The sequence below is a fragment of the Hyaena hyaena genome, unplaced genomic scaffold (assembly GCF_003009895.1).
Source record: "Hyaena hyaena isolate Hyena2069 unplaced genomic scaffold, ASM300989v1 scaffold_38, whole genome shotgun sequence".
NCBI lineage: Eukaryota > Metazoa > Chordata > Mammalia > Carnivora > Hyaenidae > Hyaena > Hyaena hyaena.
Genome location: NW_024080670.1, coordinates 3,413,494 through 3,441,193, shown reverse-complemented (window position 1 = coordinate 3,441,193; position 27,700 = coordinate 3,413,494). Strand labels below are relative to the sequence as shown.

At 56.0% G+C, this 27,700-nt stretch overlaps 1 protein-coding gene across 1 annotated transcript; it reads left to right on the top strand.

Moving 5' to 3' along the window:
- On the top strand, window positions 1–27,622 carry LRRC8A (leucine rich repeat containing 8 VRAC subunit A). Its single transcript, XM_039229647.1, has 3 exons — window positions 1–107; window positions 17,490–19,654; window positions 25,755–27,622. Exons 2-3 carry the CDS (start codon window positions 17,498–17,500, stop codon window positions 26,028–26,030), a joined length of 2,433 nt encoding a protein of 810 aa, XP_039085578.1. The 5' UTR covers window positions 1–107; window positions 17,490–17,497; the 3' UTR covers window positions 26,031–27,622.
- Window positions 27,623–27,700: the final 78 nt, after the last annotated feature.

The following is a 27,700-nucleotide window of genomic DNA, read 5'->3' as shown; positions in this document are numbered from 1 at the left end:
GGAGGCAGCCTCCATGGAACGAGAGGAATGCCAGGACCCTGCCCAGACGGACGCGGGCCAGCCTCAGCACCGACAGCCAGCACGCAGATAGCAGAGCCGTGCGCGGGGTAAGGACTGGGCCCCTCCCTGCTCCAGGCCAGCCTCCAGTCAGGGGCCTGCCCCGGCCGCGGGGCCAAAGGGCAGTATTTACATCTCTGCGGTCCTTCACTCTTTTACTGCAGGCCCAGGGCATCTAGGGGAAAGGTGGCAGGAGACAGAATTCTTCTTCCTTCTCCTGCCTCAGCGTCCAGCTGAGGAGCATGTGGTAGCTGCACTTCAAACGCCAACGTTAGGTTTTCTTGCGAACCTCTGTGTTTTTTCCTCCCCCAGCCCAGATCTTGTCGCTCTGACTTGTTAACCAGACTGTCCTGTGACCACCTTTCCCAAGGTGTGTTCCGTGCAACGCCGGCGCCTGTGATCACAGTGGTTCGATAACCCTGGGAAACACCTTGACCTTGCTGTGGGGCTTCTCAGCCTTGACTACCTTGGAGGGTGCCCGATGAGTCTCTGAGAGGGGGGCTGGCAGGTCGTGTGTCGCCACGCTTATTGGATCCATGGGCATCTTTGGGGACTGGGGTTCCTTTGGCCCACACTCTGGAAAACAGTTCCCCAAGGTGGGAGAGTGAGCCGGTTTGGGACCCAGACTTCATAGTCAGATGTGGGTTTTGCGTCCTAGCTGTCACATATTTGGTGAGTGACTGCGGGCCAGCTGCTGTACCTCTCTGAGCCTCAGTTTACTTAGCCATAAAAAGGTGATAATTTTAGTACCTTATCTTGCATTAAGTATGTCGATATAGGGAAGGCGCTTAACAGAGCGTGTTCCGTAACCTTAGCGGGTATGTGGATAGACTGCTGTATCATTTGTAAAACCCACCCTGGTCAGTGACTGCCTCTGATCATTTGAGGAAACTCGGGCACTGACCTTCATCCCTCGTTTATAGATGTGGAAACTGAAGCTCAAAGAGAGGATGCAACTTGCCCAAGAGTTGAGGAAGGAAGGCAGGGATGTGGGGCTGGAGCCGGATCCTGGAATCCCGGGCCAGGGTCCTTTAAATTCCGCGCCTGAGGCCTCCCTGCATCCACCTGTCCCCTCAGCTTTGCATTAAGGAGGGCCTGGCCCTCCCCAGCCTGGATTTTCAAAGAAATAGTAATCTTTTTTTTTTTTTTTTTTTTTATCAGCAAAGCTGCGTGTTCATTATATGTTCTTACGATGTTTTGATTTTGATGTCATGAAAAGCGCAAGTCCCCCGCTGTCCCGTCTCCAGAGATATGAATGGGGAGGAGGGTATCATTCCACGTGTAGTATTACTATTTGCTTATTTTTCGCATGAGTCTTGTTAGGGCTGCTGGTTCACAGCTTTGCTCTTGTTTCATTTCCTGCCTCCCGCAGGACCTCTTTCCCAGGCAGGGGTGTATCTGTGTGTGAGGTCCCCCCCTCACTGCCCCTGTCTTCACCTTCCTGGGGCTCCAAGCTGTTAGAGCATTGACAGCGGCGCCGAGGCGGGTAGGAAATACTTGGTGTGTGATTTTGTTGACTCTCCTGTTTCCTGGGACAAGGTCAGCAACCCTCAGCCCTGCCCTGTAGGAGTTTCCTGTGGGTTTTGAGGAACTCTGGCTCCTGGAGAGAAGGGAAGCCTGAGCCGAAGTCCTTCTGGCCAGGGATGAGTAGGAAGCAGCAGGTCCTACTTATCTGAGATCAGAAATCCTCCTCCGTGCCAGGGACAGCCTGGAGGGAATGGCCTGGGCCGGCCTGAGAGGTTTCGGCCTCCGCCGTCTGCTTAGGGCAGGGGCCGGGTTGGGGGGTTGGGAGGGACATGCACGAATTGCTATGTTGCCTAAGTCTGGCCACTGACCCTGGCAATTCCTAGGGGGAAGTGTTGGTCTCTTTGGAATGCTCCTGTTGTGGTTTTTTTTTTTTTTTTAAAAGATTTTACTTTTGGGGCACCTGGGTGGCTCAGTCGGTTAAGCATCCAACTTTCGGCTCAGGTCATGATCTCGCAGTCCGTGAGTTCGAGCCCCATGTGGGGCTCTGTGCTGACAGCTCAGAGCCTGGAGCCGGGTTCCAATCCTGTGTCTCCCTCTCTCTCTGCCCCTCCCCTACTTGCGCTCGCGCTCTCTCACAAAAATAAATATTAAAAAAGTTTTTTTTTTTTTTTTTTTTAAGATTCTGTTTTGGGGGCGCCTGGGTGGCTTAGTCGGTTAAGCGTCCGACTTTCGCTTAGGTCATGATCTCGCGGTCCATGGGTTCGAGCCCCGCGTCGGGCTCTGTGCTGACTGCCAGCTCAGAGCCTGGAGCCTGTTTCAGTCTGTGACTCCCTCTCTCTCTGACCCTCCCCTGCTCACGCTGTCTCTCTCTCTCTCTCTCCTGGAAATAAATAAAACATTAAAAAAAAAAAATTTAAAAAGATTCTGTTTTGAAGTAAACTCTACACCCAACTGGAACTCACAACCCCGAGATCAAGAGTCACATGCTTCACGTGGGCAGCCAGGCGCCCTTCTCCTTTCAGGTTTTATCCTGGAGGGTGGGCAGGCGAGGAGAGGGCAGAGGGGCTGCCCTGTGACCTGGGTCTGAAGATGCTCAGTTGGGGCAGGAGGGAGCTCAGGCCTGGCGGCCGGGTTTTGTGGTCTGGCAGGGTCGAGCTGGGAATGAGCTGACCCTGACCTCAGGCTCCCTGAGCTGACCTTCCTCCCGGCCTTTCCCTGCAGTCTGTTTTCCTTCTCGTGGGAGACACTTTGGCCCCAGGAATTAGCCTCTCTGCCTCCTCCCTCGTTCTAGCAGCGGGGCCTTCCTGTCTCCCACTTGTTCCCAGTGGCCGCAGTCAGAGCACCGGGCGGTATGCCGGGTCACCGCATCCATGCGGCAGCCAGGGTCTCCTCTGTGAGGTGGCTCCTTGTTCTACAGGGTCAGAGGCTGAAGTTGGGACTCGAATCTGCAGCCTGTGCTCTTTCCACCCCACCTTCCTTTTTTCTTTTTCTCCAGCTTCTCAGGCTTGGCGGTACTTCCGAGCTGCCCTGGGGGATTTGTTTATAATGCAGTTTCCCCGGGGACCCACCGCCACACACCGGGTTTGTGTGTGAGGTGGGGGGGCGGGGGTGTCCGGAATCTGCATTCTGAGGCGGCTCCCAGGCTGTCGTGAGGCTGGCAGTCTGTGGACCATCCCAGGAGACGCTGAGCAGGGTAGTGCCTTCAGCCTTGGCCCCCGCCGCTGGCAGGGGAGTCCATCAGACACCCCTTGGCATAGAGGCAGAGCCCCAGGGATTCTAGTGACTTCCCAGTACTTGGTGGGGGGGTGGGGCCGGCAGGGGAGTTTAACCATCCCTCGTTAGGATATGTAGGACTGAGGTTTCTAGAACTGCTTTTACTCCCAGCCACAAACATCCCTTGCTTTCTCTCCTGATGTGTTTCTGCTGCATCTCGTAGTAAGTTCTATGTTTTACTGTCTCTTGAGGGCCCAAAACCTCAAAATTAAATAGGCTGCTGCAGTTCAGCCTCCTGCCTGGAGCAGCCTCCACCGGAGTGCAAGCGGCTGTAGAATTCCAGAGCTCTCACGTGCCGCCTGGACACCCTCAGAGGCACCTGCGCCAAACTCACGGCCTTTGATGGGGAGTCGCTGTTGGGCAGATTTCCCGGCGGTGGGGGGCGGGGAGGGCTGGGCTCAGGGGGGTCCCGCACTTCATACCTCCCGGCTGGCGCTCCGTGTTAGGCTCTCTGGGGACAGCCCCCTCTTCCCCCATCCAGCCCAGAGAGCCGGGCCACAGGCACTTACCTTGGCCTCAGTCTCAGTCCCCTGGGACCTCAGCAGAAGATGTGTCTGCAGCCTCCTTTGGGTGCTCCTGTCCCTATTTTGTAACCTGTCCAGGCAGGCAGTGCTGGTGTTCATAGCAGATCAAGGCCCATCTCTAAGGCCCCGTGGCCGCCATGGACCGTCATCTGGCATCAGACCCTACAGAGCAGGGTCCCTTCCAGAATCTCCTTAAAGCTACACCTGAGACACCAGCGGCACCTAAGAATGCTCTGCTCAGGTTCCCCGCAGAGGCCGTGATTCCAGGTGCCCCTCAGGGAAAGGGGGTCTTGTCTTAGGAAGCATTTCCAGGGTCCCGGGTGCCCAGGGAGGGTCAGGAGCCCCACTACGGCCTTTGAGGCAGATTGGCGTAATGGAAGGTCAGATGGCGGCGATCTTTCCCACCATCCTCTAGCTCTGTGGCCTCAGGCAGGTCACTTACCCCCTCTCCCGTAAAGCGACCGATGAGGACGCCTCCCATAACGATAACAGCAGCCAATGTCACAAACCCTTAGTACGTGGCAGGCACCGGGCCAAAAGCCGACCATGGACTCCCTCATTCAGTGCTCACAGCTCATGAGCCACTTTACAGGTGAGGAAACCCAGAGCCCTGGGAGGAAAGGGGACTTTCCCAAGGTCACCCACTGGTTTTCATGGAGATTGGGAGCTGAGGCGCAGGAAGTGCCAGGCACGGTGCTGGCACACAGTCCCTGCCCGCGGCCGGGAGCTCTCATGCCCTCCCGGTGGGGTGAGGGTACGGTTGGAGCCTCCAGCCTGGCCTGCTGTCTCTCTGTGCTCAGGGAGGGTGTCCCTCACCTGTCACCCTTCACCCTGTAAGGTGGCCCACAGCCTCACGAGACTGCATGAGGACCGACCTGTTTGGGGAGGCCCAGCCCAGCAGTTTGGAAGTGAAACTTGTTCCCTCCCCTTCCCGCCCCGAACCGTCTCCCCTCTTCCTTTCCCAGGAAGTGAGGGTGTGCCTCGCTCCGCAGGCTGCGTGCCAGGCCGGGCAGTGCCCCCGGCCCGCTGCTGACTCACCCCAAGTGGGTGTGGGGGCCCGGAGGGCAGTGCCCTGCTCTTTAGTGGGTGGGGGCTGTGTGCGCCAGATGGCGAGGTGGGACCTCTCCCCCCTCCCCCTCCCCCAGCTCTGGGACCAGAGGAGGCCCATGGGTTGCTGACCGAGGAGCAGATTCACAGGCCCGGGGCCCTTCCGGGGACAGGGCCATTGACCCACTGTCTTCCTTGGGCCTCTTGGGAACGGCCCTTCCCCCTTCCCTGGGAGAGCGCGGGAGAGACAGGCTTCCCAAGCGGGGTGCGAGCAGGGGCGCCAGCCTCCCGCCTCCCCTCTCGCCTGGGAAGCCTGCCCAGCATCTCTGTTTGGGCTTTAACAAAAGGCTCTCTGTGCCCTGTTTACCCGCGGCCTGGCCGCCCTGCCAGGGCTCGGGCGCGAACGCCAAGTCTCTGCAGGCGACGTCGGGGCCGGGTGGTCACCCTCCGGGATGGAGCGGGCGGCGGGTCATTTCGCCGACTCCCTTCCCCCTCTGTAAGAAGCATCAGGAGGAAATCGGCCACTTGGGTTGATACCCTAGGGGTGGGTCTGAGAGCACATCGCCAGCGCTCTGCGTCCGTCCTTCCCGGGGGTCCAGAGCCTGGGAGTGGGCTCCAGAAGCTCAAGGCTCTTGAGTGTGGTCTGTGAGACCGGGAAGGGGGTGGGGCAGGTCCTGGAGGGCTCTGGGGGTCTGGTTTGTACTTGGAGGTGCCATTCTTTGCGGCTCGGCCCTCGCCTGGGTGTCTTCCCCCACTGAGCCCTGCAGTGACAGGTGGGTCGTGCGCACCTCCTTCTGGGCCACACAGTACGGTCTGTTAAGTAGCCACGATAAGCCTCTGACGTAGGTACGGTAATATTCCCATTTTACAGTTGAGGAAACTGAGGCTCAGAGGAAAAGTCATTTGTCCACAGGGTCTGAGCTGACCCAGCCTGGAGCGCTGCTTCCCTGCAATGAGGACAGCCCCCCGTGGAGTGTCTGTCACCTGGTTGGGGTAGGCGGGGGCAGGCTAACCTTTCCCTAACATAGTACACGGCAGGTACTTCAGGTACCTCTCGTAAACATTTACAGTCCTCAGAAACCGCACGGTGAGGACGGCCTTTTGGTTTTTCTTTTCCTCCCCGGTATTTTTCCTGCTCTGAAAAATACCAAATTTAAGTAATAGAAGAGCGTATGGTATAGACAACCCTCTACAATCTGATCCGCCCTCAGACTTAACGACATATAGCTCTATGTATAGCTCTCCAGATTTTTTTTTTTTTTTTTTTTATTTCTAGGGAGAGAGAGAGAGAGACAGCGTGAGCAGGGGAGGGCCGGAGAGAGAGGGAGATACAGACTCTGAAATAGGCTCCAGGCCCTGAGCTGGCAGTCAGCACAGAGCCTGACGCGGGGCTTGAGCCCACGAACCGCGAGATCATGACCTAAGTGAAAGTCAGACGCTCAACCAACTAAGCCACCCAGGCGCCCGCTCTCCAGATTTTTCTATGCATACGGCAATAAGTTAGTGATACAGTTTTTTTAAAAAAACAAGAATAGGATCATGCTTCTTTTGCCCTGATTTTTAAAAGTTGCGGTAAAGTACATATAACTTGACAATTACCATCTTCTTAACCACTTTTAAACGCAAAGTTCGGTGGCACTCACGCCTTTACACCGTTCTGCGGCCCTCACCCCCCCCCACCCCCCGCATTGAGCCCCAGATTTTTTTTCATCTTGCAAGCCTGAAACTCTGTGCTTGTTTGTTTGTTTGTTTTAATTTTTTAAATGTTTATTTTTGAGAGAGAGACAGCACAAGCGGGGAAGGGGGACACAGAATCGGAATTAGGCTCCAGGCTCCAAGCTGTCAGCACAGAGCTTGATACAGGACTCGAACTCATGAACCATGAGATCATGATCCGAGCCAAACTGAGCCACCCAGGTGCCCCTGGATGAAATTATTATCTTGATTTGGGGGCTCTCCACGCATGTCTTTGTAGCTTTACCACACGTGGATGTAGATATTATAGAAAATAATATCTTGCCTAACACGTAACGTATTATTTCTGTGGCTTGTTCTTTGGCTCAGCATTGTTTCTTTTCTTTTTTTTTTTTTAATATATATATTTTTATTTATTTCTAGGAGAGAGAGAGAGAGACAGCGTGAGCAGGGGAGGGTCAGAGAGAGAGGGAGACACAGACTCTGAAACAGGCTCCAGGCTCTGAGCTGTCAGCACAGAGCCCGACGCGGGGCTCGAACCCACGAACCGTGAGATCAGACCTGAGCTGAAGTCGGACACTTAACCAACTGAGCCACCCAGGCGCCCCTTAATTTAAAAGTTTATTAGTTATTTTATTTTTGAGAGAGTGCATGAGTGAGTGCATGCGAGAATGAGTCGGGGAGGGGCAGAGAGAGAGAGAGAGAGAGACAGAAAATCCAAAGCAGGCTCCTCATTGTCAGTGCAGAGCCTGACACAGGACACGGGCCCCAAACTCACAAACCATGAGATCATGACCTGAGCTGAAGCCCGACGCTTAAGTTTCACTGACTGAGCCACCCAGGTACCCCTGTTCTTTAAAAAAAAAATTTTTTTTAACATTTACTTATTGTTGAGAGATAGAGCATAAGCATGGGAAGGGGCAGAGAGAAAGGCAGACACAGAATCTGAAGCAGGGTCCAGGCTCTGAGCTGTCAGCACAGAGCCAGACACGGGGCTCGAACTCACGAACCATGAGATCATGACCTGAGACAAAGTCAGTCGCTTAACAGACTGAGCCACCCAGGCGCCCCCAAGCACCTGTTATTCTCTCTTTAAAGCTGTAAAAACAGAGGCTTGGGCTAATAATTTTGCTGCGGTCATGGGATGATTTCAGAGGAGAGCTGGTTTTGAACCCGTCTTCCCAGCTCCAAAAGCTCTTGCTCTTTGCATTCTCTGAGATCTGCCTGCCCCAGGGGGGAAAATAGGGACTCCCTAGGGGCAGGGATACCTCAGCCTTGCCACAGGGACCTTCCTGCTCCTCCCCACCTGCGTCTGCTGTGCTGTGGGAAAGGTCTGGCTGCATCCCACCTGCTTCTGCAGCCCCCTGGGCACAGGTCAGGATCAGGCAGGGGCAGTATGCGTTCTGGAGGGTCCTCAGATCACAGGTGCCTCCGTGCAGCCTCTGAGCTGGCTGTCAGCGCAGAGCCCGACGCGGGGCTCGAACCCACGAACCGTGAGATCATGACCTAAGCGAAAGTCGGACACTCAACCGACTAAGCCACCCAGGCGCCGCATGCTCAGCATTGTTTCTGACGTCTGTTCTTGTTAGTACATGTTAGGTGTAGATCATTAACTCATGGCTTTAGCATTCCATCGTATGATGATACTGATTTATCCTTTCTCCCGTTGATGGATGGATTGCTGCTGATTTGGAGCTGTTGGGAGCAACTCTTCAGTGAGCATTCTTGTCTGTGACTTCTCACGTGTGTGTCAAACAACTCTCTGAGATCTATAACTAGAAGAGAAGTTGCTGGATTGTAGGATATGTGCTTCCTAACTCCTCATCTAGGTATTCAGCATTTTTGCCAGTTGCAGGGGAGTGAAGTGGCATCTGCTTGCATTCCCTGACCGGTAATGAAGTTAGGAATTAATTTCATACATTAATTTCCCCATTTGCATTTTTTTCTTGAAAATTGTCTGTTTGTGTATTTTGCCATTTTTTTTTTTCTAATGGATTGTCTCCTTCTTGTGTTTGTAGGAGTTCTGTATTTGCCCTGGATAGTAATCCTTTGGTAGGGATTACACACACTGTAAATATCTCTTCTCTAAGTCTGTGAGTTCTTTTTTACTGTTTATTATTATGTTCTTTGATATGCATACATTTTAACTTCATGTGATCAAAATATCCATCTTTTCCTCTAAGGATTTGTACTCTTTGTGATAGGAAATCCTTTTCCATCCTAAGTTGATCTGTTAGACCTTTCTTTCATTTTTTTTAAAGTTTATTTATTTATTTTGGGTCACCTAGCTGGCTCAGTCAGTTGAGCATCCCACTTACACTCAGGTCATGATCTCACAATTCATGAGTTCGAGCCCCACATCGGCCTCTGTGCTGACAGCTCAGAGCCTGGAGCCTGCTTCTTTAAGTTTACTTATTTATTTTGAGGGAGCACAGGAGGGTCAGAGAGAGAGAATCCCAAGTAGCATCCCAAGCTGATGCACAGCTCAAACTCATGAACCATGAGATCATAACCTGAGCCGAAACCAAGAGTTGGAGATTTAACCAACTGAGCCACCCAGGCACCCCTTTCTTTAAACATTTTCAAGTTTTGGGGCGCCTAAGTGGCCCAGTCAGTTGAGGGTCTGATTCTTGATTGTGGCTTGGGTCATTATCCTCTGGCCGTGGGATTGAGCCCTGTCCATGCTGGGCTCCGTGGAGCTTCTGCCTGAGGCCTTTGGTTTATTGGAATTTATTTTCATATAAGGAAGTAGACGAGGCTGTGCTTTTTTTCATGTGAGTAACTGAGCACCAGCTCCATTCATGGACGCCCATTTTTTCCCCCTGACATGCAAAGCTAACACTCTCATGTCTGTTTCCAGACACTTCAGGGTCTGTTTCTAGATTCACCCTTCTGTTCCTTCGGTCCATCCGTCTATCCCTACATCAACACCACATTGGCTGAATTCCTGTACCTTTGTAGTCAGTCTCCTCTCACCTTGTTCTTCCAAATTGTCTTCCCTATTTTTGAGCCTTTAGAATTATGATTTTTAAAAAGTCTTTTCGGGGGCACCTGGGTGGCTCAGTCGGTGAAGCGTCCGACTTCAGCTCAGGTCATGATCTCACGGTTCGTGGGTTCGAGCCCCGCGTCGGGCTCTGTGCTGACAGCCAACTCGGAACCTGGAGCCTGCTTCCAATTCTGTATCTCCCTCTCTCTCTGACCCTCCCTGCTGCTCACACCGTCTCTCTCTCTCTCTCTCTCTCTCTCTCTCTCAGAAATAAATAAAAAACAATAAAAAATTTAAAAAAATAATTTAAAAAATCTTTTTGGGGCTCCTGGTCAGTGCGGTCAGAAGAGCATGTGACTCTTGATCTCCGGGTCGTGAGTTTGAGCCCCATGTTCAGTGTAGAGATTACTGAAAAGAATAAATAAACTTAAAAAAAAAAAAACTTCATTACCTGATTAGCATAATAGAAAATAGATGTAAGTTTGGAGTGAAGAAAAGATTATAAACAGAGGTCTAAGGTCACTGCCAAGATGGTTCAAATGTATGTGTAAGTTTTATTTGTTTACATAAATCTTGTAACAGAAGAGTTGCTCCATCACAGTTCTGTCACCTACTCTTTGCAGGTAACATACTTCTGACATTTTTCCTCTTATCAAGTCGTCAGGTGTCTTGCCCTAACGAGTCTTCGCTCTTTCATAGTGTTTTATCATCTGATCATTTAATGAGTCTTTAACCAGTTACTCCATAATGGGCATCTGGGTTGTTTCCAATTTTCCTAGGGCATAAGTGACACCGTGATGAACATTCCGGTAACTGACTTTTGTCCTAGTTTCTTTCCCAGACAATTGCCATCTTCCCTCCTACCGCCTCCTTCCTGAGCTCCGCCCAGGTCAGCGGGTCTTCTCTCCACTGCTGTATTCTGGGCTCTGCATAAGGACCCCGGATGAGTCTGGGGGGGGGCCCCTGTCCTGGGGAACTCCTTGCCTCCTTGTCCCCCGGCCCCTGGGCGGCCTCTTGCCCGCTGCCTCTGAAGCTTTACTTGGGTGCGGCCATTGGTCTCCCACCTCACTGGTGGGTGTTAACCCCTGACTTCTAGGAGGGCAACAGCCCCAGCTCAGCGTGAGGCCTCTGTTCTGGAAGAAGTAGCCAGACCAGAGCTCAGAGGACAGCAAGGCACATTGCTTTTTTGTCTTTTGTCAGCTGCCCGAGGTCAGACCGTTCATCTGTGTCCTCTATTCAGGATTCTTTCCAAATTGTCCATCTCTCGGGGCAAAGACCTGACCTGATCTGACCCACTCCCCAAAATGCACTCCCAGAACTTCAGAAGAGCACCTGATCCCCATACAAGGGCTGATTTTTCCTTTCTTCTTCCCCCCCCCTTTTTTTTTAAGGCTCTGTTTCTTTTGAACTCTACTATTTTTTCAATCTCAAAGATAATGCACGCTGGTAAAAAATTACAGTTTCCTTTCATTCTGTTTCTTATTCCCACTCTGAGAGGGAGCCCCTCTCCTAGTGCAGGTACAATGGGTCAAGGGTTTATCAGAATGAGATTATATTAATTTGTTTTTCTGGGTCTTGCTTTTTTCCAAAATGGCATTACATACAGAGCTGCTTCGTTCCATTGAAAAGGTCAGTCACAGCCGCGTCCCGCCCACACGGCTCCAGGCCCCGCCCACGCCAGCCCAGGCCCGCCCACTGTGGGCCGGGCCCCACCCATAGGTGTCTGCCGGAAATCTGCTAGCGCTCTGGTGGTTTTCCTTCTTCCAGTTCCTTCCTTCATGCCCCTATTCTGTGCACTTTTCAGTCACCCCAGACTATGGAAGTCGGGGTTGCTCTGGAGGGCCAGGCCCATGTGTGCGTTAGGCCCGTCCCACAGACGGGGGCAGACTGGGGCTCAGAGACGTGAAGGTGCCTGCCCAGGGTCACCCCGCCACTCAGGAGAGCCCAGACTGGCCGGCCGTCCCTCCAGCTCTAAGCCCACATCATGTGCCTCGGGGCCTGCTCTCCACCTGACCCACGGGCCATCCACAGGCGGTTTGGGAAAACCCATTTCTGTGACTTCTGATAGTCCTGAGAGCTTGGCAGGAGTCTGTTCCCACCTCCCGTTTTATGGCGGCGGGGCGGGGCGGGGGGGGGGGGGGGGGCCCTGCGTGCCCCAGGGGGCAGGAGTCCTGGCTGCACTCGAGCCCCGCCCTCCCGGCTGCAGGGGCGGCCAGGACCAGGGAGAGTTTGGTGGCATCAGCAGTTCTAGAGCCAAGCCTCGCTGGCTGCCCTCAGGGTGGGCCACAGTCAGGGGGAAAGGAGGCGTCCAAGGCAGGCAGGGGCCTGGGATCACGTGCCCCTTGGTACCTCGACCACCTTTTACGAGACCTGGGCACATCCGCGACAGAGTCTCTGCCTGCCGGGAGGCCATTCGAACTGAGGAAGGTCTCAGCGCAGGGAGGGGATGAACACGCTGCCTGGAGGAAACGTCCTGGGCAGGGACCTTTCTGAACCGGAAATGAGATCCCGACTTCCTTGAATCTGCCCCTCTCCCTGTGGCACCCTCCTGACCACAGGGACCTGCTCCACCTGAGTGGCCCCCCCCGGAGGTGCTGCAGGTCCGGGCTCCCCTGCACATCTGGTTTTGAAGGTGGCCTCAGTCACTTATAGCCAGTGTGAAGTTGAGCAAATGGCTTCTCTCTCTGAGCCTCAGTTTCCCTATCTGTAAAATGGTTATGGGGAATATTATTCGGCCTTAAAAGGGAAAGGAATTCTGACTCCTGGTAAAACCTGGATGAACTCTGAGGGCACCACATTAAATGGAATAAGGCAGACACAAAGAGACAAACTTTGTTACAAGTCCACTTTTATGAAGTCCCTGGGATGGTCAGCTTTTTTGACACAGAAAGAATGGCCGTTGCCAGGGGCTGGGGGACGGGGGGAATGGGGAGTTAGTGTCTAATGGGGACAGAGTTTGAGTTCAGCAAGAGGGAAGAGTTCTGCAGACCCATGTGGTGGTGGCTGTACAATAACGGCAGTGTATTTACTGCCACTGAATTATATACCTAAAAATGGTTAAAACAGTAAATTCTATACTATGTGTATATTACCACAATAAAAATTTTGAGAAAAAAAAGAAATGGGTGTATGGGTGGGGGGCTCCTGGCTGGCTCAGTCAGTAGAACATGACTCACGATCTCAGGGTCACGAGTTCAAGCCCCACGTTGGGTATAGAACTTACTTTAAAAAAAAATAGGGCGCTTGGGTGCCTCGGTTGAGTGTCCGACTTCGGCTTAAGGCCTGATCTCGTGGTTCGTGAGTTTGAGCCTCACATCGGGCTCTGTGCTGACAGCTCAGAGCCTGGAGCCTGCTTCTGATTCTGTGTCTCCCTCTCTCTCTGCCCCCGCTTGTGTGCTCACTCTGTCTCTCAAAAATAAATAAATGAAAAAAAATAATAAAGTGGGTGCCAGGACGATGTGCTCATTCTGGACTTGGCCCCGAGTCTTCAGTCTGGGAACGGGAGCACATGTTCAGTGCTCTTGAGTCACTGGCTCTTGGGGCGGGTCCCTGCACTGGAGATCCCTACCTGGGGTGGGGGTGGGGGAGAAATCGGTCTCCTTCCCCAGGGGCCCTCGGGGTTGGGCGGAGCAGGGAGGGCCTCGGAGCCTCTGCTTCCTCCCTATCAGGATGTGCAGCCCTGCCCACATCCACCCGAAACTCACTGCTGCCCTGCCTCCCCGCCATGCCCGGGCCCTGCCCTGCCCACTCATGCCCTGGCCTCTTGGGCCCTCTTTGGAGATGCACGGATTGCATGGAGCACCTAGGTGTCCCAACTGCCTGCCTGCCCCGCTCTGCGCTCAGCACTGTAAATTCTGTGGACTCTTCCCAGCAGCCCTGAGAGGTGTTTGTGCAGATCCTGAGGCCCAAAGTCCCGCAGCGAGGTCAAAGCCGGCGGATCCCAGCTCAGCCTCGTTGGCCACTGGCTTGCCCCTCAGCCTCAGCAAGAGCTGCTCGGGAGGGGGCTAGCAGTTTGCTCTTGGGGGCCTGCCCCTCCTTGGCATCCCTGGGGTTCAGGGCCTGCACCTTCTTTCCAGACTTCTCCCAGAACCCCGTCAGAGAGGGGCGGAGCCTTGGCCAGAGTTCCACAGTGAGCTGGGGGCAGAGGTGAGGCCGGAACTGGGTGCAGCTAGAGGGTCACCCCCACCCGCCAGAAGGGGCACCCACATGAGGCTGGGCCTGCACCGTTTTGCCTGGCTCTGCGCCCTGAGCCTCCATGAAGGTCTTCTCGGCAGGGAGGTGACATCTGTCTCTCCCACCGCTGCCCATGCGCCTACACTGGAGGCAGAGGCCCTTGAGGCGTGGACGCATCTTGGTCCCTTTCATTGTCCCCAGAAGGCTGAGCCAGGGGCTGGATGGCAGCAACATTAGGATGTGCTTGAGACCAGGCGCTTGGGGGCCGGGGGGTAGGGGGCGCTAAGAGCCCGACACACCAGTCTGGACCGGCCTGGGCTGCTTCCTCCCTCTGTCGGCCTCCAGTTCCCTCACCTGTAAACGGAGCCGTGAACAGTTCCCACCTCAGAGGTCAGGAAGCGACATGTGCAAAGCCCAGGGACAGCAGGGCCCAGAGGCCACTCCCCACCGGAGCCCGGGTGCCCCACCAGGCGGCCATACCCACCCCCCTCCAAAACTGCGCGTTTGCAGCCACATCCTGCCTGGTCATAAACTGCACCGCCCCCAGCATCTGGCATCCTGCCCAGCAGTCTCTCTCTGGAATCTCGGGGCCAGGCTGAGGCTCGCCCTCAGGCCTGGGGCTCGGCCCCTCCTCCCTTCCCGTCCCCAGTCCTTGGGTGCCTGCCTGGATGTGGGCTTGGGAAACTGGCGAGGGAGGGATGAGCGTCCGGGTTTCTTTCAGCTGGAGGCTGGCCGCATGATTCAGCGGGCCCTCCCCTGGGTGCCCCCTCCCCAGGGGTGTGGGTGGTGCCAGGAGCCAGCCGGTCATTAGAGGCCCGGGCCTTCCTGTGGGGTGGCCGCTCACCCTGGCCTGAATCCTGGTCTCACCAGGAGGGCTGACCCCTGGGCTGGAGTGGTGGCCCAGGGCGGGTGGTGGCGTCTGCTGGCCCCGTGGTGACCTGAGTTCTGGGAACTGGGGGGGGGGGGGGGGGGGGGGGAAGGGCAGGACTCCCAGGGGTGGTCCCTTGATCCTATTGGCTTGGTGGCGCTGACAGCAAGCCCACATAGCAGTGACGACCCAGGTGGGGAGGTGGAGGGACAGGCCTGGGTTCAGTCCCCACTCTGCCCTGAGTCGTAGAGTGACCTTGGCGGGTGACTTCACTTCCCTGAGGTTGGTTCCCCCTGTCTGTGGAATGAGGCCAAAGATAGGCCCTGCCTGCGGGCATCGAAGGGATTCCCTGAGGCCGATCCCGTGGCATGGGCTAGCCCAGTGCCTGGCGCACGTCCCCCCGAGGGCCCCGACTCTTTCTCAGGGCCCTGGCTTGCTTCCTGCCCTTCCCACCCGTCCCAGTGTGCCCTGGAAAGACAGGATGGGACGCACTGGGCCTGTTTTATGTGTCGTTACCGTGGCCACTATTAACATCACCGACAGTCAGAATACGGCGGCCAGTCCCATAGTCGGGGCCCCCCGGTTCCTCTCCCAAGAGAAACAGACCCATTTGTCAAAATACGGGTATTTTTTTTTTAATGTTTTATTTATTTCTGAGAGAGAGTGAGTGAGAGAGAGACACAGAGTGAGCAGGGGAGGGCCAGAGAGAGAGGGAGACACAGAATCCAAAGCAGGCTCCAGGTTCTGAGCTGTCAGCACAGAGCCCAACGCGGGGCTCGAACCCATGAAGTGTGAGATCAGGTCACTTGGTGAGATCAGTCACCCAGATGCCCCAAAATATAGGTATTTAAACCTTGGTTTAAAATCTGGATTCTAGGGGTACCTGGGTGGCTCAGTCAGTTGAGCTCCAGACTTTGGCTCAGGTCATGATCTCACGGTTAGTGGGTTCAAGCCCCACATTGGGCTCCTCGCTGACAGTATGGAGCCTGCTCTCTCCCTCTCTCTCTTTTTCAAAATAAGTAAACTTAAAAAAAAAAACAACTGGATTCCAATTGGGAAAATAAGGAGTAAAGTAAAATTCACGATTTTATTTTAAAAAGTATACACAGAAAAGCCTGAAAGGTTATTACACATTGAAAAGTTAATAGCGGGTAACCCTGGTGGTGCTCTTTCAAAGGATTTCTTTTTTGCCTTTATGCTTTTTTATATTTCCCCCAAGCGTTCTCCGGTGAATGTAAAGTACTTAAAAAAAATTTTTTTTAATGTTTATTACTTTTTGAGAGACAGAGATGCCGGAGAATGAGTAGAGGGAGACATAAGGTCTGAAGCAGGCTCTGCACTGACAGCAAAGAGCCCTTCAGGGCTTGAACTCATGAACTGTGCGATCATGACCTGGGCCAAAGTCGGGCGCTTCACCAACTGAGCCACCCAGGGGCCCCAAACTTAGAGTACTTTTTAAAATTTTGTTAGTTTTGGGGCCCCTGGGTGGCTCACTCGGTGAAGCGTGTGACTGGCTCAGGTCATGATCTCACGGTTTGTGGGTTCGAGCCCCACGTCGGGCTCTGTGCTGACCGCTAGCTTAGAGAGAGTGTGGAGCCTGCTTCGGATTCTGTGTCTCCCTCTCTCTCTGACCCTCCCCTGCTCACACTGTCTTTCTCTCTCTCAAAAATAAATGTAAAAAATAAAATAAAATTTTGCTAGTCTTGCAGACCAGTCGTTGTAAGAGCAGCGTGATCACGGACAACCCAAGGACAGGAATCCTTTCTCACCTTTGTTTTGTTGTGCTCCTCCCCTGTATGTCCCTGGCTGGATTTCCCGAATGTGGCTTCTGATGCAGTGTGCCCCAAACTTGGCCGATCAGTAGTGTCACCAAAGTCAAGTGTTACAAATCAGATTCCAAGCTCTGCCTAAGACCTGCCGAATTCAACCCTTCAGGGAGAAAATCCGCTGCTACATACATGCACGTGTAGATCCACACAGCCAGAGATGATGATGATAACGTGTGATACCATCCAGCATGGGGGTGGAGGTCGGTCTTGTTTTCTTGTCCTCTCTCTGCTCGGCTACACCCCCTACTCTGTGTGTGTGTGTAAGAAAGACCCCCCCCCCCCCGCCAGGATCCAGTAGGGACAGAATTACATGCATCCTCATAAAATTTTATAAATTTCCCTACTTGTTTTACAAAAGTGAGTTCATGGGCGCCTGGGCGGCTCAGTCGGTTAAGCATCCAGCTCTTGGTTTCAGCTCGGTCATGATCTCACTGTTTGTGAGTTTGAGCCCTACATTGGGCTCTGTGCTGACAATGCAGAGCCTGCTTGGGATTCTCTCTCTCTCTCTCTCTCTCTCTCTCTGACCCTCTCCTGCTCACACTGTCTCTGTCTCTCTCAAAAATAAATAAATAAACTTAAAAAAAAGTGAGTTCACATCAAGCCCCCTCTTCTGCATTTGGATTCTCACACCACACTTGGAGGAAACGTCTTCAGGTCCCTGGGGCAGCATCAAGGCACTGGTTCTGAGTGAACTGGGTTTTCAACAAGCCCCTCTGGTTGGTCTGATCATTAATAGGATGGAGCCCGGGGACAGGAATTCCCAAATAGTCTTGCCAGAATGCAGGGGGAGGCCACCTTAGCAATCAGTCGGTGTGGGTCCTGACCTCAGTGCTTAGTCTTCACGTCTGTAAAATGGGGAGGCTGTCTGCCTTCCCCTGTGGTGGTTTCCCAGCCACCGGGGGTGACACACAGTTCTGGACAGAGGCCGATTGGCGGGCCGCCCCGGGAGTGGCAAGGCTGTGACTCCCAGCTCAGCTCAAGGTGGGATTTTGGACAATGGGTGCGTCGTCTCCTGGGCCCCAGGCAGCTGGGCCGCCCTATGGTAACCCCCTCCCATGGGTCCCTTGCAGGTTGAACTATGATTCCAGTGACAGAGCTCCGCTACTTTGCGGACACACAGCCAGCATACCGGATCCTGAAGCCATGGTGGGACGTGTTCACCGACTACATCTCCATCGTCATGCTGATGATCGCCGTCTTCGGGGGCACGCTGCAGGTCACCCAGGACAAGATGATCTGCCTGCCTTGTAAGTGGGTCACCAGGGACTCCTGCAATGACTCCTTCCGGGGCTGGGCGGCCCCCGGCCCCGAGCCCCCCTACCCCAACTCCACAGTCCTGCCGACCCCTGGCGCAGGCCCCACGGGCATCAGGTACGACCTGGACCGTCACCAGTACAACTATGTGGACGCCGTGTGCTACGAGAACCGCCTGCACTGGTTCGCCAAGTACTTCCCCTACCTGGTGCTGCTGCACACGCTCATCTTCCTGGCCTGCAGCAACTTCTGGTTCAAGTTCCCACGTACCAGCTCGAAGCTGGAGCACTTCGTGTCCATCCTGCTCAAGTGCTTCGACTCGCCTTGGACCACCCGGGCCCTGTCGGAGACGGTGGTGGAAGAGAGCGACCCCAAGCCGGCCTTCAGCAAGATGAACGGCTCCATGGACAAGAAGTCGTCGACGGTCAGCGAGGACGTGGAGGCTACCGTGCCCATGCTGCAGCGGACCAAGTCCCGGATCGAGCAGGGCATCGTGGACCGCTCAGAGACAGGCGTGCTGGACAAGAAGGAGGGGGAGCAGGCCAAGGCGCTGTTCGAGAAGGTCAAGAAGTTCCGCACCCACGTGGAGGAGGGGGACATCGTGTACCGCCTCTACATGCGGCAGACCATCATCAAGGTGGTCAAGTTCATCCTCATCATATGCTACACTGTCTACTACGTGCACAACATCAAGTTCGACGTGGACTGCACAGTGGACATTGAGAGCCTGACGGGCTATCGCACCTACCGCTGCGCCCACCCGCTGGCCACGCTCTTCAAGATCCTGGCGTCCTTCTACATCAGCTTGGTCATCTTCTACGGCCTCATCTGCATGTACACGCTGTGGTGGATGTTGCGGCGCTCCCTCAAGAAGTACTCGTTCGAGTCCATCCGTGAGGAGAGCAGCTACAGCGACATCCCCGATGTGAAGAACGACTTCGCCTTCATGCTGCACCTCATCGACCAGTACGACCCGCTCTACTCGAAGCGCTTCGCTGTCTTCCTCTCGGAGGTCAGTGAGAACAAGCTGCGGCAACTGAACCTCAACAACGAGTGGACGCTGGACAAGCTGCGGCAGCGGCTCACCAAGAATGCGCAGGACAAGCTGGAGCTGCACCTCTTCATGCTCAGCGGCATCCCCGACACCGTGTTCGACCTGGTGGAGCTGGAGGTGCTGAAGCTGGAGCTGATCCCAGACGTGACCATCCCGCCCAGCATCGCCCAGCTCACGGGCCTCAAGGAGCTGTGGCTGTACCACACGGCGGCCAAGATCGAGGCGCCCGCCCTGGCCTTCCTGCGCGAGAACCTGCGCGCCCTGCACATCAAGTTCACGGACATCAAGGAGATCCCTCTGTGGATCTACAGCCTGAAGACGCTGGAGGAGCTGCATCTGACCGGCAACCTGAGCGCAGAGAACAACCGCTACATCGTCATCGACGGGCTGCGCGAGCTCAAGCGCCTGAAGGTGCTGCGGCTCAAGAGCAACCTCAGCAAGCTGCCGCAGGTGGTCACCGACGTGGGCGTGCACCTGCAGAAGCTGTCCATCAACAATGAGGGCACCAAGCTCATCGTCCTCAACAGCCTCAAGAAGATGGTGAACTTGACCGAGCTGGAGCTGATCCGCTGTGACCTGGAGCGGATCCCGCACTCCATTTTCAGCCTCCATAACCTGCAGGAGATCGACCTCAAGGACAACAACCTCAAGACGATCGAGGAGATCATCAGCTTCCAGCACTTGCACCGCCTCACCTGCCTTAAGCTGTGGTACAACCACATCGCCTACATCCCCATCCAGATCGGCAACCTCACCAACCTCGAGCGCCTCTATCTGAACCGCAACAAGATCGAGAAGATCCCCACCCAGCTCTTCTACTGCCGAAAGCTGCGCTACCTGGACCTCAGCCACAACAACCTGACTTTCCTCCCCGCCGACATCGGCCTCCTGCAGAACCTCCAGAACTTGGCGGTCACGGCCAACCGGGTAAGTGGCTTGGCCGTGGCTCCGCGGGTGGACCGGCGGAGGCCTGGGGGGGTTGGGGGGTGCTCAGGAGGCTCTGTGTCTCGGGGTGGTCAGGATGGCCTGATGCTCCCGGGTTGGGGGTCCTCTCCCGTGGTTCCCAGAACCACCCGTGGGTGGAGGGGGGAGGACTTGCGGGGAATACAGATACTCGGACACCAGCCCAGTCCTGCTGACCTGGGCTCCAGAGCCCGTCTTTGCCAGAGGATGTTGCAGAGTCCTCCTGTCTGAAGGGATGGTGTGGTGACACGGGGTCTATCCCCAGAGGGAACCCGGGGCGCGTTCCTTCTAGGCTGGGAGGTGCGGGGGCAGGAGGTCCAAGGGCTGGGTTGCGAGAGGCAGGACCCAGCCCGGAGCTGCCTCTCGATCACACTTGGAGCCGAGGGGCCCATCTGGATCCGCTGGGGACAGAAACTGCTGGTGGCTGGCGCTCACTGAGGCGAAACCGGGTGGTCCCTGCAGCTCTTCGCACTGCTCACGCCCTTCCCCCTCTGTGTTTTGGGGGTGGTGGAGGGCAGAGTTGGGCCTGTCTCCATGTGCCTTTCTAGAAAGGAAACTGTGCAAGCCATTTCAGGCCAGCAGTGTGGGAGGCCACGCCCTGGGGAGGCCCTGGAGGTCCTTGGTGGCCCTGTGTGCTAGCCCCTTGCCTGGCCAGGGAAGCCCCCCACCCAAGGGCCCCTTGTCAGAGGCAGGCAGGTGGGGTGGAGGGCAGGGTGCTCCTGTGGCTTTGTGGTTGGGCCTCTGTGGTGCAAATGAAGCCCTAGCACCCGGAAGGACCTCCCCCTGCCCTCCCCTCCTGGGCACCTGCCAGAAGGGTGACACATTCCCGGTCCCTGCTTTCAGGGTGGAGACTGACAGTGAGGCAGGTGGCAGTGGGAGCCCAAGGCCAGGGGTGCAGACTCTGGAGACCTGGTTCAGACTCCACCCCTGCGCCACCCCCGCGGCCCACCCTGTGCAGGGCACGCAGCTCCCGCAGGAACTCTCCCTCATTTCAGGCAGCCCCTGCCCCGGGAAAGGACACCCCTTCTCCAGCGTCGCTCAGATTGGAGGGTCTGGGCTCCCCTGTCCTCCGCCCCTAAGCCTCTCTCAGTACAAACCAACCTTACATCATGGATGGTGACAAATCCTAGCTTCCTCCCCCAAATTATGACTGGTGGACGAGGGCGAAGGTCAGATCCCAGATCCCAGGTTGCCTCGCTGACAGGCCACTGATCAGCAAAATTGGCCCTCTGGGGAGAAGCCACATTTGGGCAGCACCAGACAGACCCCAGCCCCTCCTTTAGTACGCTGGGGAGGGCGACTCCCCCAGGGCACAGTGTGGGGCCAGATTGCCCCTGGAATTGGGCGTCTCACCACCCTTTGTCTGGGGGTTGGCGTGGGGCGACTTGCCAGGCCCTTCCCCTGATGGGGGTGCAGCCGGTGCTCAGCCTGGCTCGAAGTTCCACCCCCAACCCCCTCTCCTTGCCCCCAGCAGGCCTGTTAGGTCATGTCTGTTGGCTGAGGTCACCCCTCAGGAAAGGAACTGGCGACAGGCAGGCAGGCCCGCTGTCGCTGTCCCGAGGAAGGAGACCCTCCGCTTGCCCTGTTTAGCACACGCTTAATCACATCCTGTCTCCGCCCCTGGAACGCCAGAGGCCTCCGTGAAAAGTTCACTTGGGCAGGATCCCTGTCAAGCCCATCCTTTCAAGCTGGAGCACCTCTCCTCCTCCTTTATGAGCCCCCCCACCCCCACCCCGGGGGTGACTCGGCTCAGCCCTTAGCTGCTCTTTTCCCAGGTTTACACTCTCATGAATGGACACGCAGGACTGGTATTCATCCGTCCACAGATCCATTTATTCTTCTCTCATTGATTTGGTAAATTTTTCAAGCACCCCTAGCATGGGACAAGGGGCTGGGAACACAGGGACAAACAGGGCCCACTGGCTTCCCATCTAGAGGCTCCTGGGCACACACAGGAGTGGCCTCAACCCAGATTTAGGCCAGGTGGGCTTCCTGGAGGAAGGGACATCTCACCTGGCTCTGAGGACGAGGAGGAGTCAGCCAGATGACAAGGAAAGGGAGAGTCCAGTAGGTTCTGTCCATCGGGGAGGAGCAGCCTGAGGCAGGATCGGGAGGAGAGTCCCTGTTCCCCTCATCTGGTGACATGGGCCTTGGCACACAGGAAATGTTTGCCAAATACCTGTTGATGGAGTGGATGAAGGAACCACCTAACTTAGAACCAGGAGAGGCTGCTCTTGCTGCAGTGAGAGGCTGTGGGTTTGGGGGACAAGACTAGAGGGGTCAAGAGCAGGTCAAGAGCCACTGGGGGGGGAGGTGACAGACTGTGGGTGGAGAGACCTTGGCAGTAGAATCCGTAGGATGGAGCTGGATCGGAGGGGGGAGTGGGGGGGGAGGGGAGAGGTCTGAGTGACTCCGGGTTGCTCCCTTGGTTGCCTGGGAAGATGGGCCATTGAAATGGGATGGAGGGAGTTGCTGGTTTCCAGAGAGGAGAGCGTATGTCCCCTGTGGGGGCCCCTGGGACATCCAAGGAATGTACATGTTGAGTCAGCCTGAAGCCCAAGGAACCCCCCCCGACGCCCACCCAGGCTCCTGCGTGAAGAGGGGTCCTCGTCGAGATCACCAGGAAGGAGACGGAGGGGGAAGGGAGTCTGGCTCAAGCCTTTGGGGTGGAAGCGAAAGAGAAGGCGGGGCAGGAGAGAGTGGGCTGGCAGCGCAGGGGACAGTGGGGTGAAAGAACGGGTTCGGGGGGGTGCCTGGGTGGCTTAGTCGGTTAAGCGTCCGACTTTCGCTTAGGTCATGATCTCGCGGTTCATGGGTTCGAGCCCCGCGTCGGGCTCTGTGCTGACTGCCAGCTCAGAGCCTGGAGCCTGTTTCAGTCTGTGACTCCCTCTCTCTCTGACCCTCCCCTGTTCACGCTGTCTCTCTCTCTCCTAGAAATAAATAAAACATTTAAAAAAAAAAAAAAAAAAAGAACGGGTTCGGGTCCAGGGGATTAGAAGGGACCGTTGGTGACTCTGGCCGGCTAGTTCCGGGGGTGGACAGAGGCAGGAGCTGGATCACAGCTGAAGCAAGAGGCTGTGTTTGTCCAAATGGCTTGCTGGCAGGGGTGGGGGGCCGTGGAGCAGCCCCAGAGGCTTCTGGGAGGGGCTGTCTTTCTTTCAAAGACTGGCCGGACATGAGGCCACTTCAGTGCTGATCGCGGAGCCACAGAGGTCCCTGGGCCACCGAAGAGGGCAGGATCGGGGTGATGCAAAGGGACTTCGATCCTTCAGCAGCTAAGTGACGCCTCGGGAAGAAGGACGGGTCCAAAGGACAGGGCTGGCTGTGGTGGGGCACTGAGCCCCTGGAGGGACCTTCCCTTTCTCTGTGGGACGTGGAGAGGGTTCCCTGGGAGGGGCAGGGGTGCTCTGGGGACAGGGTGTTTTAGGGAAACAGCCCTGCACATGAACCCCAACTGGGCCGCTTGCTGGGCCAGGCCTCTCATGCTGCCCTGCCCACTGTCTGAATCGTCAGAAGAGGCCCCCGAGGCGGAGAGCGGACTCTCGGGGGGGCTCAGGCCCCCCCGTCCTGCCAGAGCCCACTTCCCATCATGCCCTCTGACCGTCATGCCCATCGCCTTCAGCCCTGCTCACCTGGGAGCCCCCTTGGCCCCATCCCTGACCGCTGGGCACACAGTGGCTGTGGCTTTAGAGGCCCGGGTCAGGGGTCTCTCTCTCTCTCTCTCTCTTTTTTAAATTAAAAAAAAATTTTTTTTTAATGTTTTATTTTATTTCTAGGAGAGAGAGAGAGACAGCGTGAGCAGGGGAGGGTCGGAGAGAGAGGGAGTCACAGGCTCTGAAACAGGCTCCAGGTTCTGAGCTGGCAGTCAGCACAGAGCCCGACGCTGGGCCCGAACCCACGAACTGCGAGATCATGACCTAAGTGAAAGTTGGACGCTTAACCAACTAAGCCACCCAGGCGCCCCTTTTTTAAATTTTTTAATGTTTATTTAGTTTTGAGAGAGAGAGAGAGACACAGAGTGTGAGTGGGGGAGGGGCAGAATCTTAAACAGGCTCCAGGCTCTGAGCTGTCAGCACAGAGCCCAACGTGGGGCTCGAACCCATGAACTGTGAGATCATGACCTGAGCCGAAATGGGCCGCTTAACCAACTGAGCCACCCAGGTGCCCCCAGGAGTCTCTTTTAAAACATCCACACTGTCCCTCTGCCCCGCCAGGGCCACACTGATTTTTCCTTCCCTTCCCGGAAGGCCAAGCTCTGCACCCAGAACCAGGGTCCTTTTCCAAAAATGGCTGGAGAGAGCAGGAGCCCACGGGGTTGAGGCCCAGGTCTGCCCACACATCCTCAGCCACAGAGCACTGAAGGCGAGACGCATTTCTGGTCCTACCCTTTCATTATACAGAGGGGGAAACTGAGGCCCAGGGAGGGCAGGGGACTTTCCCAGGGTGACACTGGCCGTGGGTGCCGCGTTTGGCACAGCGGGAGCTCGTTACAAGCTCTGCCTCAGGGGAACACCCTCTTCTGACCCTTCTGGCTGCGCAGACCTGGACACTGCAGGCCTCCGCAGGACACTGGGGACGGTGACAGAGCAGCCTCAGAGAGGGCGCTGAACAGCCTTTCCATATCCTCACGCGGGGACCGAGCCGGGGGCCCCTGCCCCTCACTCCTCAGGAAGCGTGTTTATAGCCCATTCCTCACAGAAGGGCGGGGAGGGCGGTGGCACTTCTGGGGCTTTTCCGATGTACCTAGAGACACAGCAGGTCCCCACGCGGGCCCCACCATTCGCTCCTTGTGCCACCGACGGTGTGGACACACGTGCTCCCGTCTCAGCTCAACCGGGTTCCGGCTGTGAACCTCTGAGCAAGTTAGCGCCCGCAGGGCCTCGTTGTGAAATGCTGCCCCATCTGTAAAACACGCAGAGTGTTTATGAAGTACTTACAGGTACTTCTGAAGGTTAAATGAGTTAACCTGACTTCGGCTCAGGTCACGATCTCACAGGGCTCATGGGTTTGAGCCCCCCGCCTGTCAGGCTTTCTGCTGTCAGCGTGGAGCCTGGAAAGGATCCTCTGCCCCCTCTTCTCTCTTGCTCCCCTCCTCGTGCTCTCTCTCTCTAAAACAAACGTTAAAAAAAATAGTATTAGTGCTCAGATTGAGCCTGGTGTGCAGGAAGCTGCACGTGGCTGTTGCCCATTATTCAAATTTTGCAAAATCAGGAGTGGAATAGCCAATACTGGGCTCCCGGCGCTCATGATCAGGGTGTGACTTGACGCGAGGGGGCTGAGGCCCAGGACAGGGAAGTGACCCAGCTAGGGTCCCTGCCCAGACTGGGACGCTCTCTCCAGTTCTCAGCAACGGTTCAAGGTGTGCAGTTTTCTCGGGGTGCTTCTCTCTTTCATAAATTGTTCTCATTTTTTTTTAGTGTTTTTTATTTTTGAGGGAGAAAGAGAGAGGGAGTCACGTGGGGGAGGGGCAGAGAGAGAGAGAGAGAGAGAGAGAGAGAGAGAGGGAGACACAGAATCGGAAGCAGCTCCAGGCTCTGAGCTGTCAGCACAGAGCCCGATGCGGGGCTCGAACCCACGAACCGTGAGATCATGACCTGAGCTGAAGTCGGACGCTTAACCGACTGAGCCCCCCAGGCGCCCCTCGTAAATTGTTCTAAATCAGGCACGACCCTCAAGTGGAGCCTGGACAGTGGAGGGGGCGTGGAGTTGCTGGTAGAGTCGCTGGCCCGGCCGCTGTGGTACGCTTCTTCAGGTACTGGGTGCTGGGCGACAGCAGGGAGCCAGGAGGCCCCCGTCCCGCCCTCTCAGAGCCCATGGTCTGGGAGTGACCACTGTCTGAGTAGCCTCACCACGGAGGGATCAGTGCTGCTGCGGGCCAGACGTGCCATGGGTTACCGGGGAGGCCCGGGAAGGCTTCCCGGAAGAGGTGACTACAGAATGAGTCTTCAAGTACAGGGGGGTGTCAGCCAGGCTTTGGGCCGGGGGAGCGGGGAGAAGCCTCGGCCAGCGCCGCAGGTCCGTGCCGTGTCCCTCACTTCGGCGCTCCGCTTCCGCCCCCTTCCAGATCGAGGCGCTGCCCCCAGAGCTCTTCCAGTGCCGGAAGCTGCGGGCCCTGCACCTGGGCAACAACGTTCTGCAGTCACTGCCCTCCAGGGTGGGCGAGCTGACCAACCTGACCCAGATCGAGCTGCGGGGCAACCGGCTGGAGTGCCTGCCCGTGGAGCTGGGCGAGTGTCCGCTGCTCAAGCGCAGCGGCCTGGTGGTGGAGGAGGACCTGTTCAGCACGCTGCCGCCCGAGGTGAAGGAGCGGCTGTGGAGGGCGGACAAGGAGCAGGCCTGAGCGCCCAGGGACCCCAACGCCCAGGGACAGCCAGCCAGCGCTGCGCCAGGGCAGGAGCCCCCGGGCTGGAGTCGGCTGCGCTGTGGCTACGGGACGTACCTGAGGGGCTGGCCCCTTTCCTCCTTCTGAGACTCGGGCCCCCCAGGGCGGGCGCCTGTGGGGAGACCAGAGACTTAAGTACTTAAAGAGCAGTATTTGGACAATCAGGGCCTCCTCCCTGGAGGCCATCTCTGTGGGGAGGCCAAGCTGACGCCAGAGGCCCAGGGACACCTACTTAGCTCTCGGTATTTATTTTTCTCCCCTTCCCCTCCCTCCCTCCAGATGACTTCTACATTCCCAAGGAAAGTCCAGCTAGGATGGGGGAGGCGTTGAAGGAAGGGTGGGCAGTGTCCCGTTGACTTTGTTGGCGATGCCCCTGGCGGTACCCACCGAGACTTGAGCGGAGCAGCCCAGGGAGAACGAGCTGCGGACAGTCGCCCCAGTGATGTGGGGGCTGGGCTCTGGCGGTACGGCCCAGGGGACGGCCAGGTGGAAGGGCCAGGGGCTCGCCTCATCCGTTTTAGATTTTTTTTTTTAAGTAAAAAAGAAAAAGAAAAAGAAAAAAATTTTTTAAAGCTTTGAAAATGGATGGTTTAGGTATTAAAAAGAAAAAAACTAAAAAAAACAAAAAAACAACAGACAGCGAAGGCCAGTGAGTTGGGGTCTCAGGGTAGGATGGCAGCTTCCCTGGAGCAGAGCAGCGAGACACTGAACTGTGTTTCCTTCCCCGCCCGGCCCGGGGCGCAGGCTGCAGGAAGTCTTCCGAGTCTGGTGTGACCTCGGTCCAGGAGTTCTGTTTGTTCCTCTCCTCTCCTCGGACGGGGAATTTTGTTGTTTTGTTTTGTTTTTCGGTGTCTTGTTTTCTCTCTCCTCCGTGTGTCTTGGCAGACGCTCACTTCTGTGGCCGTTGGCCAAAGGGAACGTTCTGGAGCTGCCAAGAGAGGAGGAGACACGGGTCGGCCAATCCCCAGATGAACGGTGCTCCGTCCCCCCCGCCCCTCGTCTCAGTGTTAAAGAGCCAGGAGGAGCTACCTCGCCCGGACTCTTGCTTTCTCGCCTCATGTGTCATGACTTTGCCTAGTGCCACCACTAGCCTTGGCTGCTGACATCCGCCCTGTCGCCCCCTGGTCTTAAAGAAGAGACACTTGGAGGCGGGGCCGTGGGTGGGGAGGTCGCTGCTGGGAGGGCAGGCTCCCCGGGTTTTGGTTCCCCAGTTTCCGTCCCCGAGCGCCTGGCGCACACAACCCACTCAGCGCCCGGTTGCTGAAAGCCACCTCACTTTAGATCAGTCACCGGGGTCCCTGCATCAGAAGGGTCCCCCCACACACACACCTTAGATCAATCACTTGGACACTAAGGCACGTTTTAGCGTCTCTTGTCTGTAATGAGTATGTCCATTTGTCTGTCCCTCTGTGTTTCCTGCGTCACGTCGGCGGATGTAACCCTCAGAAATAATGCACACTAGCCTTTGATGACCATGAAGCAATCCGTTACATGAGGGTCTGAACTTGTAGACTCGATTCAAATATCAAATAAATCTATAACAGAAAGTAGCCTTTGGAGGTCTCTGTGTCGTGGGGGAGACCCTTTCCTTGGCTTGGGCCCCGTGGACTCGTTTGTGGAACGGCCAC

Excerpts from the sequence above, each read along its gene's own strand:
- LRRC8A (XM_039229647.1), top strand. The coding sequence starts at position 17,498 with ATGATTCCAGTGACAGAGCTCCGCTACTTTGCGGACACACAGCCAGCA. Across the intron at positions 19,655-25,754 it reads TGGCGGTCACGGCCAACCGG|ATCGAGGCGCTGCCCCCAGA; the intron begins GTAAGTGGCTTG and ends GCCCCCTTCCAG.